This window comes from Neodiprion fabricii, chromosome 5 (genome assembly GCF_021155785.1).
Source record: "Neodiprion fabricii isolate iyNeoFabr1 chromosome 5, iyNeoFabr1.1, whole genome shotgun sequence".
Classification (NCBI taxonomy): domain Eukaryota; kingdom Metazoa; phylum Arthropoda; class Insecta; order Hymenoptera; family Diprionidae; genus Neodiprion; species Neodiprion fabricii.
The window spans coordinates 30,235,681-30,250,902 of record NC_060243.1 but is presented as its reverse complement, the minus strand read 5'-3'; the positions used below and the strand labels follow the sequence as shown (position 1 = coordinate 30,250,902).

Below are 15,222 nucleotides of genomic sequence, written 5' to 3'. Positions count from 1 at the left end.
TATATGTGTGTATATAACGAATGCGTGCGCGTTTAAGTAAATGATAAATAATAATGAAATAATAATCGCGTAAGTTACGTATATAATATGCAACAGAGATTAAAGCTCAAAGTTTTTAAGCTCAAAATTGGCACCGTTATAGGTATTACATTCATAATATTTTTATCTTCTTCATTCTTTACGCGTACTATATGCATATAATGAATTGTACTATCTATTATGTATATGTACGTATATAATGTATGTATATGTATGTTTAATGTGACATGATCATATTATGCGGTTATGACAAACACACGGCAATAAACACAATATATGATAACAATAACAATAATAATAATCGTAATATTAATTATAATTATTATATATAGTAATAGTTTATACAGAAATGATGGTGATTTCTACGTTATACTTTCATTCTTATTTTACTTTTTTTCCTATATTTATCGACGCTTCATCTTAATCTTTTCCATTTTTATCTATTTTTATACATTATCATATTATAAGAATTTAATAAGAGCGTCAATCAAGTACCTGTAGACAGGTATGATTCTGAGTTTTCATTCTTGTTCGTTCATTATTATTATCATATATAGGTATATGTATAAGTTAGAATATTCGACGTATTTTCAATTATTTTTCGTTTTAATTTTCGTGTTTCTTATTCTCTTTTCTAATTCAATTTCTTCTCTTTCTCTCCCTTTTATTCGTGTTCTCTCACAGACTCTGTAAATGAAATAATTACAGCTTGTAGAACAGTCACTGTTAAATTTCTTCTCGTATTATGTATTCGCTGAGTGAAGCTAAAATGAAGATAAAAGGAACTAACGTTACTCACCTTACATATTAGCAATAATCTTCGTCTAATAATGTATTAAAATAATTTTTTTTCTTAATTTTTTTTTTTCAAACGTCACCGGGGTTGGTCACGTTGAGGGCAAATGCTGCGCTTGTCTCGCCCTTCTTGCCAATTGCTTTAGCTGTGTATTGGCCGACGTCATCATGCGCACACGACTTTATTTGAAGGGTAAATGATTTTTCACCGTCCGAACTGAAAAGGTACTTGCTGCTCTTTTCGTCAATTGGTTTTCCATCCTTCACCCACGTTACTGTAACGAATTTAATTTCTCATTTATCTCAATTCTACGTTCGTCAATTCCATGCAAAAATGTAAATATAGTACATCATTATTATTCTACCTTTAAGGGGTGCAGTTTCAGTCCGACAGGTAAAGCTGGCGCTCTCTCCTTCGCTCACAGTTGCTGACTGCGGGAATGTCGTGAACACTGGGCTTTTTGGTTCCTCGTTGGGCACTGTGTAGGGGGGGGGGGGGGGGGCGAAGAATATGTAGCATATTATTGTTTTTAAATTCAACGTGGCAGATAAAGAGAAGAGAGTAGATGCTCGATAGAAAAAAAAATCTAATTCAATATACGGATTTGGAGTGCTTACCAAGGACGTTGAGAGTACAAGACGAGAAGCTCTCCCCGGCATCGTTGAAGGTTTCGCAGGTGTATGTGCCTGAGTCCTCAGGGAATATTTCGGCGATGTTGAGTTTGTATATGTTGGCTTCGTTCGAGTATTGGAAGTCCTTGCTCGGTTTTATTTCCTTATTGTTATGTAGCCATACGACGTCAAACTTCTTAGCCCCGATTATACGGCAGCTCAATACAACGGGTTCACCATCCTTCACGAATTTGCTCTCCAAATGATCGACTATCTTTGGCGCCTTGTCTCCCGTTCCCTTCTTTTTACTGCTGCTTTCGCCGTTTGCCATAGCTAAGAGAGAAGATGGCGAAAAAAGTAAGTACCGGTACATAAAGTTTATTTTCATAGAACTGAATGTTTCCTAAAATCATTATAATTACGTTTTACGGTGAGCTTGCATGATGTCGTCGCTGTTCCGATACTGTTTGTTGCTTTGCAGGTGAACTCGCCTTCGTCTTCGGGGAATACTTCATTTATTGTTAGCGTTGCCACTCCGCCTCTGTATTTCAGGTCCAGAATTTCCGAAGAGCTCAATGTCTGTTGGGCAAAAAAATAAGTGTAACCGAAATCTCACTGAAATTATGTTTTGCAAGCATTCAACAGCAATGTTTAAATCCTTGCGCACATTCAATATGGCCGCCACCTCTTTGACACACTTGCGATTTCATTTCGGCTCTAAGATTTATTTCAATACTCGTCGGCTGGTTGTCGCTATTTCACACCCAACAAAACAACGGCAAGAATTTTTTAGATGTAATCAATCCCTCTTATGAGTACTTAAAAACTGAGAATCTGATTTACAAAATTTAGACATTTTTCTATAAGCCTTCATATAAAATTATCAGCCGCAATTTATTTTACAAATAGATTTATCCTTACCTTTCCATTTTTAGACCACGTTACTTGAGGCTCGGGATCACCCCTGATTTTGACTGACAGTTCAAGTTGTTCACCGTCATTTACTGTCAGGTCACTCAACTTCTTGATGAACTCTGGCGCGCACATCGAATCGTCAGGTGGGACTGCAGAAAAAAAATGTAATTCTTTAATCTGTGTCTTGCATATGTAGTAAAAACGTGTTTTTTCATTCTTTTTATTTCGAGCATTAGACGTACGGATGAGTTCCTTGGTCGCACTTCGAGATCGGGAAGGACTGCCAGTCGTATCTAATCTGCTGCCGTATTTCTTCACCGTTCTTTTGTCCGTGGCGGCTGTTTCATTTTTGTTTGTGATACTGGACGTCTCCAGATTAGACTAGGTGGAAAAAATTTTGTTTCACATGTTAATTTGATAAATACAAGACTCGTACAGGTGCGGCAATTAATAATTTACAGCTTTGCTCACCTTGTAAGAGGACGAGTTTTGCCGAATATTGCTCGACGAACTTGATACGTTATTATAAGCGGAGGAGTGTGACGTGGAGTTGTAATTTGAACTTGACCGATTCGTTGACGATTGGAAATTGCTGCTCGAATTGCTGTAGTTAGACTTTTGTACTATCACTATCGGTGGTGGCGCTGGTTTTATCGGTTGCTCTATGAACCTTCGATCTATACGTAAAAGTTTTTCATTAAACAGAGGAACAGATCAGCCATTCACTGCGCATGGACATTAATTTTGTTGGTCGGATCTTAGGTTTAAGCGGTAAGCAAGAAACCAACAAAAACCTTGATAATGTTAGTAAATTATACGATACGGCTTACACTTATTAAACGAGTTATTAGAATTATACAAAATCATGAAAGTAAATTCTCAGGCAAGTTTAAGAGGTGGTTATTACAATTAAGAGCAATACTATTATGAACATGATTGGTGAAACGGCGATAGATTTCATTCTACTTGTAAGTTTTGTGATATGCATACAATGGAGAGAAAGACCTCGAAAGAATTAGAAGAAGAGAGATTTAGTTTCCTGGTGAAAATATTTTCCTATACTATAATATGTGTCGAACGAGTTATTACTGAAAAGTAAATGACCTGGATTTTGAAATTCTTATCATCTCTTAACTGTGATACTTTGTACTAAAGAATGAATATTTTCACCAATGTAAAATACGAAAACTAGGTGACAGATCTACTGTAAGGAGAATACGTTCAAAATTCTACGAAAATTGGGAAAACGAATACAATATGAGGTAATGAAAAGTGCAGAACATGAGGATATCGAGTTTCACCCTTCAATCCAGGTATGAAACCGGAGAAAAAAAAACTTGTAACTACCTCCAGAGTATAGGAGGTCGTGCGCTAGTTTAGCTTGCTCATCAGTCTCGCCGGTTCCTATAATAAAAGAAAACGCAACAAACTCATAATCCAGCCATCGTTAAAACGATATTATCGATTACATAGACAAAATAAAAAATTAAAGAAAAAAGCACGGAGCTGCTGTTGTATTTGTTCATATGCAAATTTTTGTCGCAGTAAGCGTATCTTAATTAATACGATATACATGTATTTACAATCGCATGTCCATCCATATCTAGTCACGACAATTATGTTTATAGCTGATGACAATCAATGAAGTATTTTTCGTTTGTTTTTTTTGCATAAACGGCAATCATGTACAATTCCTTAAGTCTGTCTATATCAGACAAATACTCAAGGTAATCCTAAGACTTGAAGCATAATAATATGCAATAGAGGATATTCGTCCCAAGATATTTACACCCTCGAACTCATCCAAGCTGTTTAGTCAACGAAAACGTCGTTGGACTTACCCTCAACAATGACAACACACGTGGTTTCGTCGGTGCCGTGACAGTTGGTAGCTATGCACCGGTACTTGCCGCTGTCTTCAGGTTTGCAGTCGACTATTTCTAGGGTTACCACACCGTCGCTGTTTGTCATTGTGTACTCGTACTTAGATAGCTCGTGTTTGTCCTTGAACCACCTGACCGTCGGTGGTGGTTTACCGCTCAGGCAACACAGCAGTTTGCATGCTTGTCTGCTCTGGAGGACACGAGGTCTAAGAAGGAAGGTGAAGCTCGGTGCGCTTTCGCTGACCTCTTGCCAGAAGTTCCAGCGAAGAGGTTCCCTTGTTCGTACTGGTTGTACTTCCGGTTTGTATTTTGGAATCTCCTTGGGCAATGCTGTGGAAGCGGTAATTAATGAACGAAATTGTAAGTCAAGGACTGACAGTGACACGAGCGAAGAACTAGTCAAGTTCGAAATGTGATGAAGTTTTGGCTTACGCTGAACATTCAAGAAGACGACTTCTTCCCTGAAACCGTAATGATTTTCTGCCCGAATGACGTACTCTCCTCTGTCTTCTAGTTTCACCCTGTTTATTATGAAAGTGTAATCGTCACCAGTGTAACGTTTCATGAATTTCACCGATTGCCGGAGCTCCTGGTTGTTGTGAGACCAGGTCAGCGTTGGTGTTGCTACTCCGATTACACGGCAATAGAATTTCACGCTCTGCCCCTCGTATGCAAACGCGCTTTGTGGTCTGATGACAAATCTAGGCGCCGCTTGTCTGCGATCTAAAAAAAAGAAATTCATGGTCAACAGATTCAGGAAGCATAAGAGGGCTGCGAATAATCCTGAATCGTCGAGATGTGGAAGAGTAAACTTACCGAATGATGTGTCGTATATTTTGTACTTCTCAATGAGGAGTTTTCTGAGAGCAGAGTATTCCGCAAGACGACCGATCGGGAGAACGTATTTCTCCCAGTTGTCGTACTTGGCGCGAAGCTTGTCCCTGAAACTGACGTAGCGACTGCTTGCAATTGGTGTTGTGCGGTTGCTGTGGTCCCCGGTGAGCCAAGGATGTAGAAGACACTCGTGAGCGTTCATACGTTTTCTGGATAAAAAATGAGTGATCGAAAGTGAAATTAATGCATCCGTTTTATCAAAATTGCAATATTTCAAACAGTAAAAACGAGACTTACTCTTTGTTCTTAATAAGCAGTCTCTTGATAAAGTCTCTGCCTTCTTCGGATACGTCCCGGAAGGCTTCCTCGTCAAAGTCCCAATCACAAGCCTTGACGTTCTTCAAAGTCTCGATGTCGTTGTCACCAGCGAATGGTGACAAACCGCTCAATCTATTGGTGAAAAGTATTCTTACATATTTCTGAAGCGCTCTTGACCCCATTAGTGAAATCCTCGCGTATGCTCGATTTCTTATCATTAAGGAACGTAGATGTACTTACAGAACGTACGCGAGGACACCACAGGCCCACATGTCTGTGTAGAATCCGACAGGTTCGCGTTCGACTATCTCTGGAGCAGCAAACTCTGCCGTGCCTGTACTGATCTTGACCACTTCGTTAGGATCCAATCTGGTGGCCAGTCCAAAGTCGATCAGCTTAACGTTCGTGCTGTTTCGTGTCTGGCACATGATGTTTTCTGGTTTGATATCTATGAATGCGAAAAGACGAAACTATGAGTATGATATGAGAATTACAGCGAGCAGCCAGTAATTAAATCACAGCAGAAAAAAAATGCGATGGATAAGATTTTGAATCGTATCATCCGTACCAAGATGAATTATGTTCTTCTCGTGCATGTGTTTAACAGCCTCACAGATTTGGCGCATGTAGTTAATGACCTCAGCCTCTGACATGGAGTAACCTTCGGAGGTGATTCTCTCGAAGAGTTCACCACCAGACAAGCTAGAAGGAAGTGAATAGATTAATCTCATTGATGTCATAAAAGCTCGAACACGGATTGAGGCGATACGATGATAATACTAACAATTCGAATATTAGGACCATCTCGTCATCGTCTTCAAAGGCATCGTGGAGATTGATCAATTTGGGATGATGAAGTTGGTTCATGATGTCGATTTCTTTCCTGATCAGTTCCTTCTCCATAATGTGTGAAACCGGGATAAATTTGGCAGCAAATATGTTGCCAGTGGCTCTCTCACGACAGCGATGAACAACGCCGAAAGCGCCAGTTCCAATTTCCTCGAGTATATCGTACTTGTCGTAAACGGAGGTGTTCTTTATTTCCACTGGCTGCGGCACGTACTTGCTGTATATGTCAAAGACGTACTGGTCGTAGTCCGTGACCTTCTCGTCGTTGCGGCCTCGGATCTTCTTTCCTGTTTCATCCACCTCGTACTCTTTCTTCTTGAACTGTTTCTTTACGGAATCCTTGGTTGTTATCAAGCCCGTAACATCGCTTGGATCGCTTCGGCCGTAGACGTTCTCTGCCGAAATGCGGAACTCGTACTGATGACCAGGACTCAAATTGGTGACGGCCATCGAGCAGAATCTTGTGTTTCCAACGCGTATCCAGCTCGTCATTGGATGTTCGCGCTTTTCGACAAGGTAGTTTGTGATGTTGCTGCCACCGTCCCACACTGGGGGTTTCCAAGTTAGGGCAAGAGAGTCGTGACCGATGTTTTCTACCTGAGGGAAACGCGGAGGATCCGGACGATCGCTGATCTGTATCTTTATTATAGCTGAGTCCTGACCCAGGTCATTTTCTGCCGTGATACGGTACGGCCCAGAGTCAATCTTGCTGCCATCCCTGATAGTTAAAACGGCGTGTCTCTCCTTGACCTCGACCGCGTAATGGCCTCCAGCTTCGATCGTCTCTCCCTCTCTTACCCATGTGATCTTGGGCTTGGGGTACCCGGTGAACGGAATTTTGATTACGACGTTCTCACCCTTGTCGAAGAAGGCGGTATCTCTGAATCTCGGTGGTACATTGAGCTTTGGAGGTGTCATGATGAAGAGTTCTCCCTTCGTGGATTTGATTCCACCCTTGTTAGATGCGCGGCAAATGTACTCGTCGGCATCTTCACCAAAGACGTCGTTGATCACCAGGTTGCAGACGTCACCCTCGGTGTAGATGCGGTAGCGACATCCGTTTACTATCTCACGCGCGCCCTTGAACCATGTGATGGTTGGTTTTGGGGAACCTGTAATGGTGCACTGGAAATGGGCGTTATGGTTCTGCACACAGTTCGTGTTTCTGAGAGGCTTGACAATTTCGGGCGGTGTGGCTTCCTGTGGGTCCTTGATCTTGACGGACGTCGACGCGCTGGATTCGGGGCTGAGGCCAGCCTCGTTCTGCGCGAAGACCCTGAATTCGTATTGACGACCTTCGATGAGGTTGGTAATGTTCACTTGGTTCGTCAGGCTGATGGAGACGTTCACGCGCTGCCATGCCAGCCCACCAACCTCGCGCTTATCTATCCAGTAGCCCTGAATGCGAGCACCACCATCGCTCTCAGGTTTGTCCCAAGAGAGATTAACAAAGTCACCACCGATTTCGATGACCTTTGGTTTTCCAGGTGCCGATGGTGGATCGAAAGGTGCTTTTGCCTTGACGGGATTAGTTCCCTCAAGTGGTGGTCCCATGCCGTTATCGTTCACAGCCATCACACGGAACAGGTACTCCTGGCCCTCGGTTAGACCTTGAACAGTGAAGGTAGTTTCCTTGCAGAATGACGAGACGATTATCCAATGGGTGTGACTGATATCACGACGCTCAACGACGTAGTGAGTGATGCGAAGGCCACCATCGTACTTCGGTGGGTGCCAGCTCAGCGTGCATGTGTGCTTGCTAATGTCGGACACATCGAGAGGTCCAATAGGTGGTCCTGGAAGTCCAGTAATGTAAACAGTGAACGAAGCACTAACGCTTCCGCTATCGTTTTTGATTGTGAGGTTGTAAACGCCTCCGTCATCCTTGACGACATCCTTGATGAATATGATAAGATACTCGTCGAAAACTGTGTACTTGATGTGCGTGGATTCAGGGATCTTTTGTCCGTCTTTAGTGAGTGAAACTTCCATGGGCTGATCTCCGCTGTAATGGATCTTGATCTTGGTGTTGTCGCCTTCTGGTAGGTAAAGGTCACCCGGCATGCGCTCGATCTTTGGTGGTGTTCCAATCTTCAGCCGGGCGGTCGTCGTGGTAAGTCCAAGCGGGTTCGACGCCTGGCAACTGTAGTCACCATCATCGGCTTCCCAGACCTCGGATATAACGAGTCTGAAAATACCACCGATAACCTCAGTTTTGAATCTTCCTCCCAGACTGATTTCGCGACCGTTCTTCAGCCACCTGGCAGATGGCAACGGTTTTCCTGTTGCCTCGCACTCGAACACGTGAGTTTTACCAAGTGGTACACCTTGGGTGACAAGAGGACGTACAAACTCGGGTTTCTCTCCACCCTCGACTTCGCATACCTTCACCGGCATCGTGCATGAGCTGGGCTCCGATTTTCCTGCTGCGTTTACCGCGAAAACGCGGAACTCGTAGTCTCCGCGCTCGATTAAGTGTAGCACAGTGTACTCTGTGTCCATAACATTGTAGTCGTTGCATTTCGCCCACTGAGCACTGCCAACTTCTCGCTTTTCGACAATGTATCCAGTGATTCGGCTTCCGCCGTCGGATACTGGTGGCTCCCATTTGAGATCCACGTAGTTCTTTCCTACCTTGACAACTTGAGGTGTTCCTGGCGCATACGGTACGTTGAATTTGCTCTTCAATTTGAATGGCGATGATGGTAGACTGGGTTTGCTCCATCCAGCAGCATTCTTTGCACGTACGCGGAACTCGTATTCCTGACCGCTCAGAAGATTGTAGCAGATGAAGGCAGTGTCCTTGCAAAGATAGTCATTCGCCACTCGCCATTGTACGTCATCGGCCAGGTCACGGAATTCGATCTTGTAGCCCTGAATGCGAGAGCCACCGTCTGTCCTGGGTCGATCCCAGTTAAGGCTGACTTGAGTTGTGTCCCAATCGCTGACCCTGGGTTTACCCGGAGGATCGGGTACGGTGAAGGGGAACTTGGCCATAATAGGCTCATCCGCCTCAAGCGGTTCAGATACGCCGTACTGATTTTCGGCACGGATTCTGAAGCTATATTTCTTGTTCGGTTCGAGTCCAATCACGTCGTAATGAGTGTTACGTACAAAACTGCTAACTCTAGCCCAAATACCTGATGGGTCCAATTTTTCCACGATGTAGTTAGTGATCGGCGATCCACCATCGTCAGTTGGTGGTCTCCAAGAGAGTGTGCAATTCTCTGGCGTGATGTCGGATACGTCAAGAGGTCCTAGTGGCGGCGACGGTTTGTCGACAACAAGTACTTTGCAGGATGCCGAGTCTGTACCGACCGTATTTGTGAGATGAATGGTGTAATTACCCGTGTCGCTTCTCTTAGCCTTCTTGTTTATGTACTGTGAAGCAACTTCAGTGGTATCGAATTTAATTCTGTCACCAGTGAGCACTTCCTCTCCGTTGATGGTCCAGCTAGGTCTTGGTTTCGGGTGCGCAATATAGGGCACCGTGATGGTGAACGGTTCACCTGCGATTACTGTCATATCCCGGATACTGAGGTCGCTGGTTATCTTAGGAGCCGACGATGGTGCGCTGGCTCTAATCGCGTCAGAACCTGAGCTCCATGGTCCTTGACCGGCGGCATTCCAAGCCGCAACGCGGAATTCATAGTCATGATTTTCAATGAGACCTCCAACTCTGTATGTTGTGTCTGGTACATGGGCCTGGGTCGCCTTGACCCATTTGTCCTCACCAATGAGGCGTCTTTCAATGACATAGCCAGTGATGGGTGATCCTCCATCGTGCCGTGGCTTAGTCCATGAGATGGTAATGCTGTCCTCAGTGGTATCAACACCCTGCGGTGTACCGGGTGCTGCAGGAGGATCGAACGGATGTCTTGCACGGATGGGATCAATGGTAATGGCCGGATCTGATGTTCCGTATTGGTTCTCAGCCATAACACGGAACTCGTACTCCTGTCCAACGGTGAGGTTCCTTATGCGAACGAAAGGCGTTGTAACATAACTGCTGACCTTCGACCAAGTTGGAGAGCGCGGTTCACGTTTCTCAATAACGTAATTCGTTATATCAGCACCGCCATTATCCTTGGGTGGATTCCAGTAAAGGGTAAGGGCATCACCAGCAAATTCATCGGCGCGTAGGTTCCACGGTGGTGAAGGTCTGTCGAGGACTTTGACATTGATAGTTGCTGTGTCAAAGCCGGATGGATTACGGAGCTGCAGCCTGTACTGACCGGTGTCAGACCGTTTCGAGTTCTTGACCACAAAGCTGGCGTAATCGTCTGCCAATTGCTGATGAACGCGAGAATCTGACTCGTCCTTGATAGTATCATTAGCAAACCATGTGGCAGTTGGTTTCGGGAATCCAATGTAAGGCACATGTATAGAAAAGTCCTCTCCCGCACGAACTGTGATATCTCTGACTCCACCCAAGTCCATGACGGGCTTGTTCGGCTGTTCCTCCATGAGGATATTGTTACTTGGTCTGCTTGGTTCACTGAATCCAACATCGTTGACTGCAACGATTCTGAACTGGTATTCTTCACCTTCGGTCAGCTTGGGCACGGTGAAAACAGTCGCAGGTACTGGTACCCCGTTAACATCTGTCCATTCGTCGTCACCCTTGGCCTTCTTCTGCACCACATAACCTCGGATCTTAGCACCTCCGTCGCTCCTTGGTGGTCTCCAGGACAGAGTAACAGAGTCCTTCGTAATGCGATCTGGTTTTGGAGGCTCGGGAGCATCGGGACGTCTACGTTGATGTCCCGCAGTGATGGGCTCGGTCGGTTTGCTTGGTTTCCCAGGACCAGCCTCGTTCACAGCCATAACCCTGAACTCATACCTTCCTCCTTCGCGGAGGTCTTGAACGGTGAATGACGCATTTGGTGTTGGGTAGTTGTTCACCTTGAGCCATTCTCCGCCACGTTCCCGTTTCTCAACGTAGTAGCCGGTTATCGGCTTACCGCCGGTATTGGTCGGCGGCTCCCAAACCAAGCTGCAGGTATTGGGAGTGTAGCCGGTGACTTCGGGCTGGCTTGGCGCATCTGGAGGATCGAAGGGGCTCTTTGCGACAACCGGTTTTCCGTCGAGAGGCTCAGATACTCCATACAAGTTCTCAGCGCGTACCCTAAACACGTACCGTTTTCCTTCACTCAAACCTTTAGCAGTAAAGCTAGTGTGAGTGCAGTAGCCAGGTACTTGGCGCCAGTTCTCTGATCCAAAGTCGGCGATCTCGACAATGTAGCCTGTGATCTCTGAGCCACCATTGTCCTCGGGTGGAGCCCAGGACAACGAAACCGTGTCGTGTGTCGTCGCGGTATACTGAAGGGGGCCCTTTGGTATTCCGGGCTTGTCGACAACGATTACCTCAATGTCTGCAGAGTCTTTGCCGTGTTCATTCTCTGCCGTAATTGTGTACTTTCCAGCGTCATCACGAACCGATTTTTCGACGAGAAGGACCGTATGGTCGCTCTTCGTTTCCGTCGTGATTCGGAAGTTGTCCGGTAGCCTGGCTCCATTCTTTGTCCAGGTTATCGTAGGTGTTGGCACTCCCGACAATGGTATATTCACATTTATCGGTTCACCAGCTCGGACCTTGATCTTGCGTCCGAGTAGGCCATCCAGGTGAAGCTTGGGCTTTTCTTTCATCGGTCTAGCAGTGATTACAGATGAGGCCTCACTGGGCTTTCCAGCTCCGGCGGCATTCACTGCTGAAACCCTGTACTCGTACTGGTGTCCCTCGGTCACGTGTTCGTCGAGGTACTCGGTGCCCTTCACCGGTTCCTTGTTGACCTTTATCCACCTTCCGGTAGCACGATCACGGCGCTCAACATCGTATCTGCGCAAAAACGGATAAATATTATAATCGAATATGAATAATTACCCCTGCATAGTTGACAGGTTCCACTTATTGTACAAAATGGTGTATAACAACCGAATTAATTTCTTTTCTGCTAAGTATTGGCCCTGGATAGAAAACGGCTCTACGTTTTTTATAATTCTATTTCATATTGGCGCTTAATAAAGATTATTTTTGAAACATTGATACATACCCAATAATGGGTGACCCTCCGTTGCTGATGGGTGATGTCCATTTGATTTTGATATGGTCTTTGTCGGCATCGATGCACTCTGGTTTTCCAGGTTGTCCAGGAACAACGAATTGGTTTTTGGCAACGACTCCACGATCGGTTGTCAGAGGTTCACTGCGTCCTTGAAGATTTTCAGCGCAGACGCGGAACTCGTACTTTGTTCCTTCCAGTAGACGTGGAACAGTGGCATGGGTGTTTCTGGGATTAACGTAGGTCACAGCAGGCACCCATCCACCGCCGTGGGTGAGGTCACGCTTCTCTATAACGTAACCAGTAATCTCACTGCCACCATTGTCCTTAGGAGGCTTCCAAGACAGCGTAACCGACTGGTTCGTGATCTCCTCGTAGATCAAAGGTCCCTCAGGCGGTCCCGGTCTGTCCAAAACAATCAGCTGGAAGCTGCCTTCGTCGATGCCGCTGCTATTCTTGAGCAGAAGATGGTACAACCCCGAGTCGGTGCGCTTCGCATTCACGGTATGAACGATGGTGTGATACCCGATCGATGTAACGGTAGTACGGTCGGTGGTCATTAAAGGTTTACCAGCGGCTGTCCATTCCACCTCAGGTGCCGGTTCACCAACAAAATCGATGTCGATGTGGAAAATGAGTCCGGCCTTGATGCGGATGTCTTGCAGTGGCGTCTTAATCTTCGGCGCCAGGTATCTCGCCTTCGCTGTTACCGCATCACTTGGTTCTGACGGCTCTGAATGACCAGCCGAGTTGACGGCTATCACCCTAAACTCGTACTCCTGGCCTTCGGCCAGATCGGGTACCGTTGCTTCGGTCTGGTTCTGCGGTACATGAACTGCGTTTATCCAGTACGGGCTTCCCTTCTCCTTCTTCTGTATTATATAGCCCGTTATTGGCGACCCGCCGTCGTTCTTCGGTGCTGGCCATTTCAGATCCACGTGATCCTTGTCCCAGTCGGTAACCTGAATAACGTCATTGATTGTTAAATAAAAAACAGTGATCGCATTGTTCTCAAGCAAAAGATGTAACAGTGATCTTCAAGTTCTGAACTAGCATCACTTACAATTAAGAACTTTTGGAAATACGTAATACATCATTGGTACAATACATCAAATCATTGGTACAAAGTTAGTAGTAGGACTTGAATTCAGCCTTATTTCAACTAAATGTTCTGGTTTGACTGACTTAACTCACGAATTAACTCACAAAAGAAGTGAAAAAGCGAAATCCTGACCTGGTTTATCTAACAATTTACACGATTAGTTAAATACGTGACTCTAAAAATCGTATTACTGTTCAATTTGTTAATCTAATAAGTACTCTAACTAAGAATGAAAACGTATCGCTAACCTGTGGTTTGCCAGGCGCGTCGGGTTCATCGAACTCGTTCTTAGCAATGATGCTCTTCGGTGTCTCGAGCGGGTCGGACTCTCCGATACTGTTGACGGCCCTAACCCTGAAGAGATATTCCTTCTTGTGAACGAGCCTTACAACCTCGTGGTTCAAGGTCGTACTCATTCCAGCATCGGACCAAGTGCCGCGAGTCATGTCCATCTTTTCGATAACATAATGGAGAATGGGGCTTCCTCCATCGTCGCGAGGAGCTCTCCACGCGAGATGACAGCTTTCCTTTGTAATACCATCAACGACGAACGGCGATTCAGGCGGAGCTGGTCTGTCAAGAACGGTTACAGTAGCGCTGGCGCTGCAGCTTCCAGAATCGTTTTCCAGCGTCAGAGTGTAGCGCCCAGTGTCCGAACGAACGGCGAACGGTATTTCAAAGGTGGTGGTAGTGTTGGTGGTGTAAATATCGTGCCGAGCATCAGCCTCGACCGGCTTACCATTGATGGTCCACTTCGCGGTGGGCTTGGGCGATGCGTCGATTGGTATGTCGTACAAGATCTTGTGCCCTGCCTTGACAACGAGGTCCGTTAGCAAATGCTTGTCGAACGTTGGCGCGTAGAAGCGGGGTTTGGCTACGATCGGCAGCGAGGCCTCAGATGGTTCACTCTGGCCACCTTTGTTAACAGCGATCACTCGGAACTCATACTCCTGGCCTTCGGTGAGGTCAGGAACGGTGCCATTGGTCTTGTTCCCGGGTATTTCAACGGCCTTTTCCCACTGACCGAACTTCGGGCGCTTCTCGATAATGTAACTCGTTATAGGAGAACCTCCGTCTCTCTTCGGCGCCGGCCACTCCAGATCCACGTGATCTTTGTCCCAGTCCGTGGCCACGGGGATTCCGGGCTTGTCTGGTTTTCCAAACGGATCTTTGGCTGTAATTGCTTCCTGCCCGGTTAGAGGTATGGACTCACCCTGTTTGTTTACCGCTCGTACGCGGAAGGTGTAATCGTGGCCTTCGATCAAATGGTCGGCCCTGATTCTCGTCGATGGTGCTTCCCCGACTGGGACCCATCGCATCGAATCTGTGTCCATTTTCTCAACCGCGTAGTAAAGGATCTCGGATCCACCGTCGTCCTTCGGCGGTCTCCACGCGAGGTCGCAGCCATGTTTGGTAATGTTTTCGGCCTTCAAAGGTCCTTCCGGTGGCAGTGGTATGTCCAGGACCGTCACGTTTACTGTGGCAGAGTCCTTTCCATTTATGTTACGCGCGGTCAGTGTGTAAACCCCTGAATCGGACCGTTTCGCATCTATCAATCGCAGCTTTGTGTTGTAATCCTCGTTCACAATCTTGACGCGGGGGTTGCTGTTTACGTCGTCTCCCCTGAGTGTCCATTCCTTGGATGGTGGGGGTTCACCGATTACTGGCACATCGAAGTCGAACAGACCTCCAGCTCGGACTTTGATATCCAGCAAGAAGGTCCTGTCGATCTTTGGCGGCACTATATGAAAGATATGACAAAGTGGTGTCAAGAATACAAAGCGAAAATATATCTGGGAGACAAAGAATATTT

At 45.8% G+C, this 15,222-nt stretch overlaps 1 protein-coding gene across 17 annotated transcripts in view; it reads right to left on the bottom strand.

Moving 5' to 3' along the window:
* Window positions 1-838: 838 nt before the first annotated feature.
* LOC124182267 (twitchin) overlaps window positions 839-15,222 on the bottom strand; it is a 76,463-nt gene continuing 62,079 nt past the window's right edge. For 16 of the 17 annotated variants that reach the window (XM_046569266.1, XM_046569278.1, XM_046569279.1 and 13 more), the window contains 17 exons: window positions 13,658-15,150; window positions 12,299-13,269; window positions 6,181-12,084; window positions 5,965-6,098; window positions 5,637-5,844; window positions 5,376-5,528; window positions 5,061-5,287; window positions 4,677-4,967; window positions 4,203-4,574; window positions 3,709-3,765; window positions 2,833-3,038; window positions 2,604-2,742; window positions 2,368-2,510; window positions 1,869-2,025; window positions 1,453-1,779; window positions 1,200-1,313; window positions 839-1,109 (listed from right to left, as the gene is read on the bottom strand). In XM_046569266.1, coding sequence (XP_046425222.1) covers window positions 907-1,109; window positions 1,200-1,313; window positions 1,453-1,779; window positions 1,869-2,025; window positions 2,368-2,510; window positions 2,604-2,742; window positions 2,833-3,038; window positions 3,709-3,765; window positions 4,203-4,574; window positions 4,677-4,967; window positions 5,061-5,287; window positions 5,376-5,528; window positions 5,637-5,844; window positions 5,965-6,098; window positions 6,181-12,084; window positions 12,299-13,269; window positions 13,658-15,150 — 11,099 coding nt within the window. In that variant the 3' untranslated portion in view covers window positions 839-906. The remainder of the gene's footprint in view (window positions 1,110-1,199; window positions 1,314-1,452; window positions 1,780-1,868; window positions 2,026-2,367; window positions 2,511-2,603; window positions 2,743-2,832; window positions 3,039-3,708; window positions 3,766-4,202; window positions 4,575-4,676; window positions 4,968-5,060; window positions 5,288-5,375; window positions 5,529-5,636; window positions 5,845-5,964; window positions 6,099-6,180; window positions 12,085-12,298; window positions 13,270-13,657; window positions 15,151-15,222) is intronic. The other variant, XM_046569284.1, reaches the window with a different exon arrangement.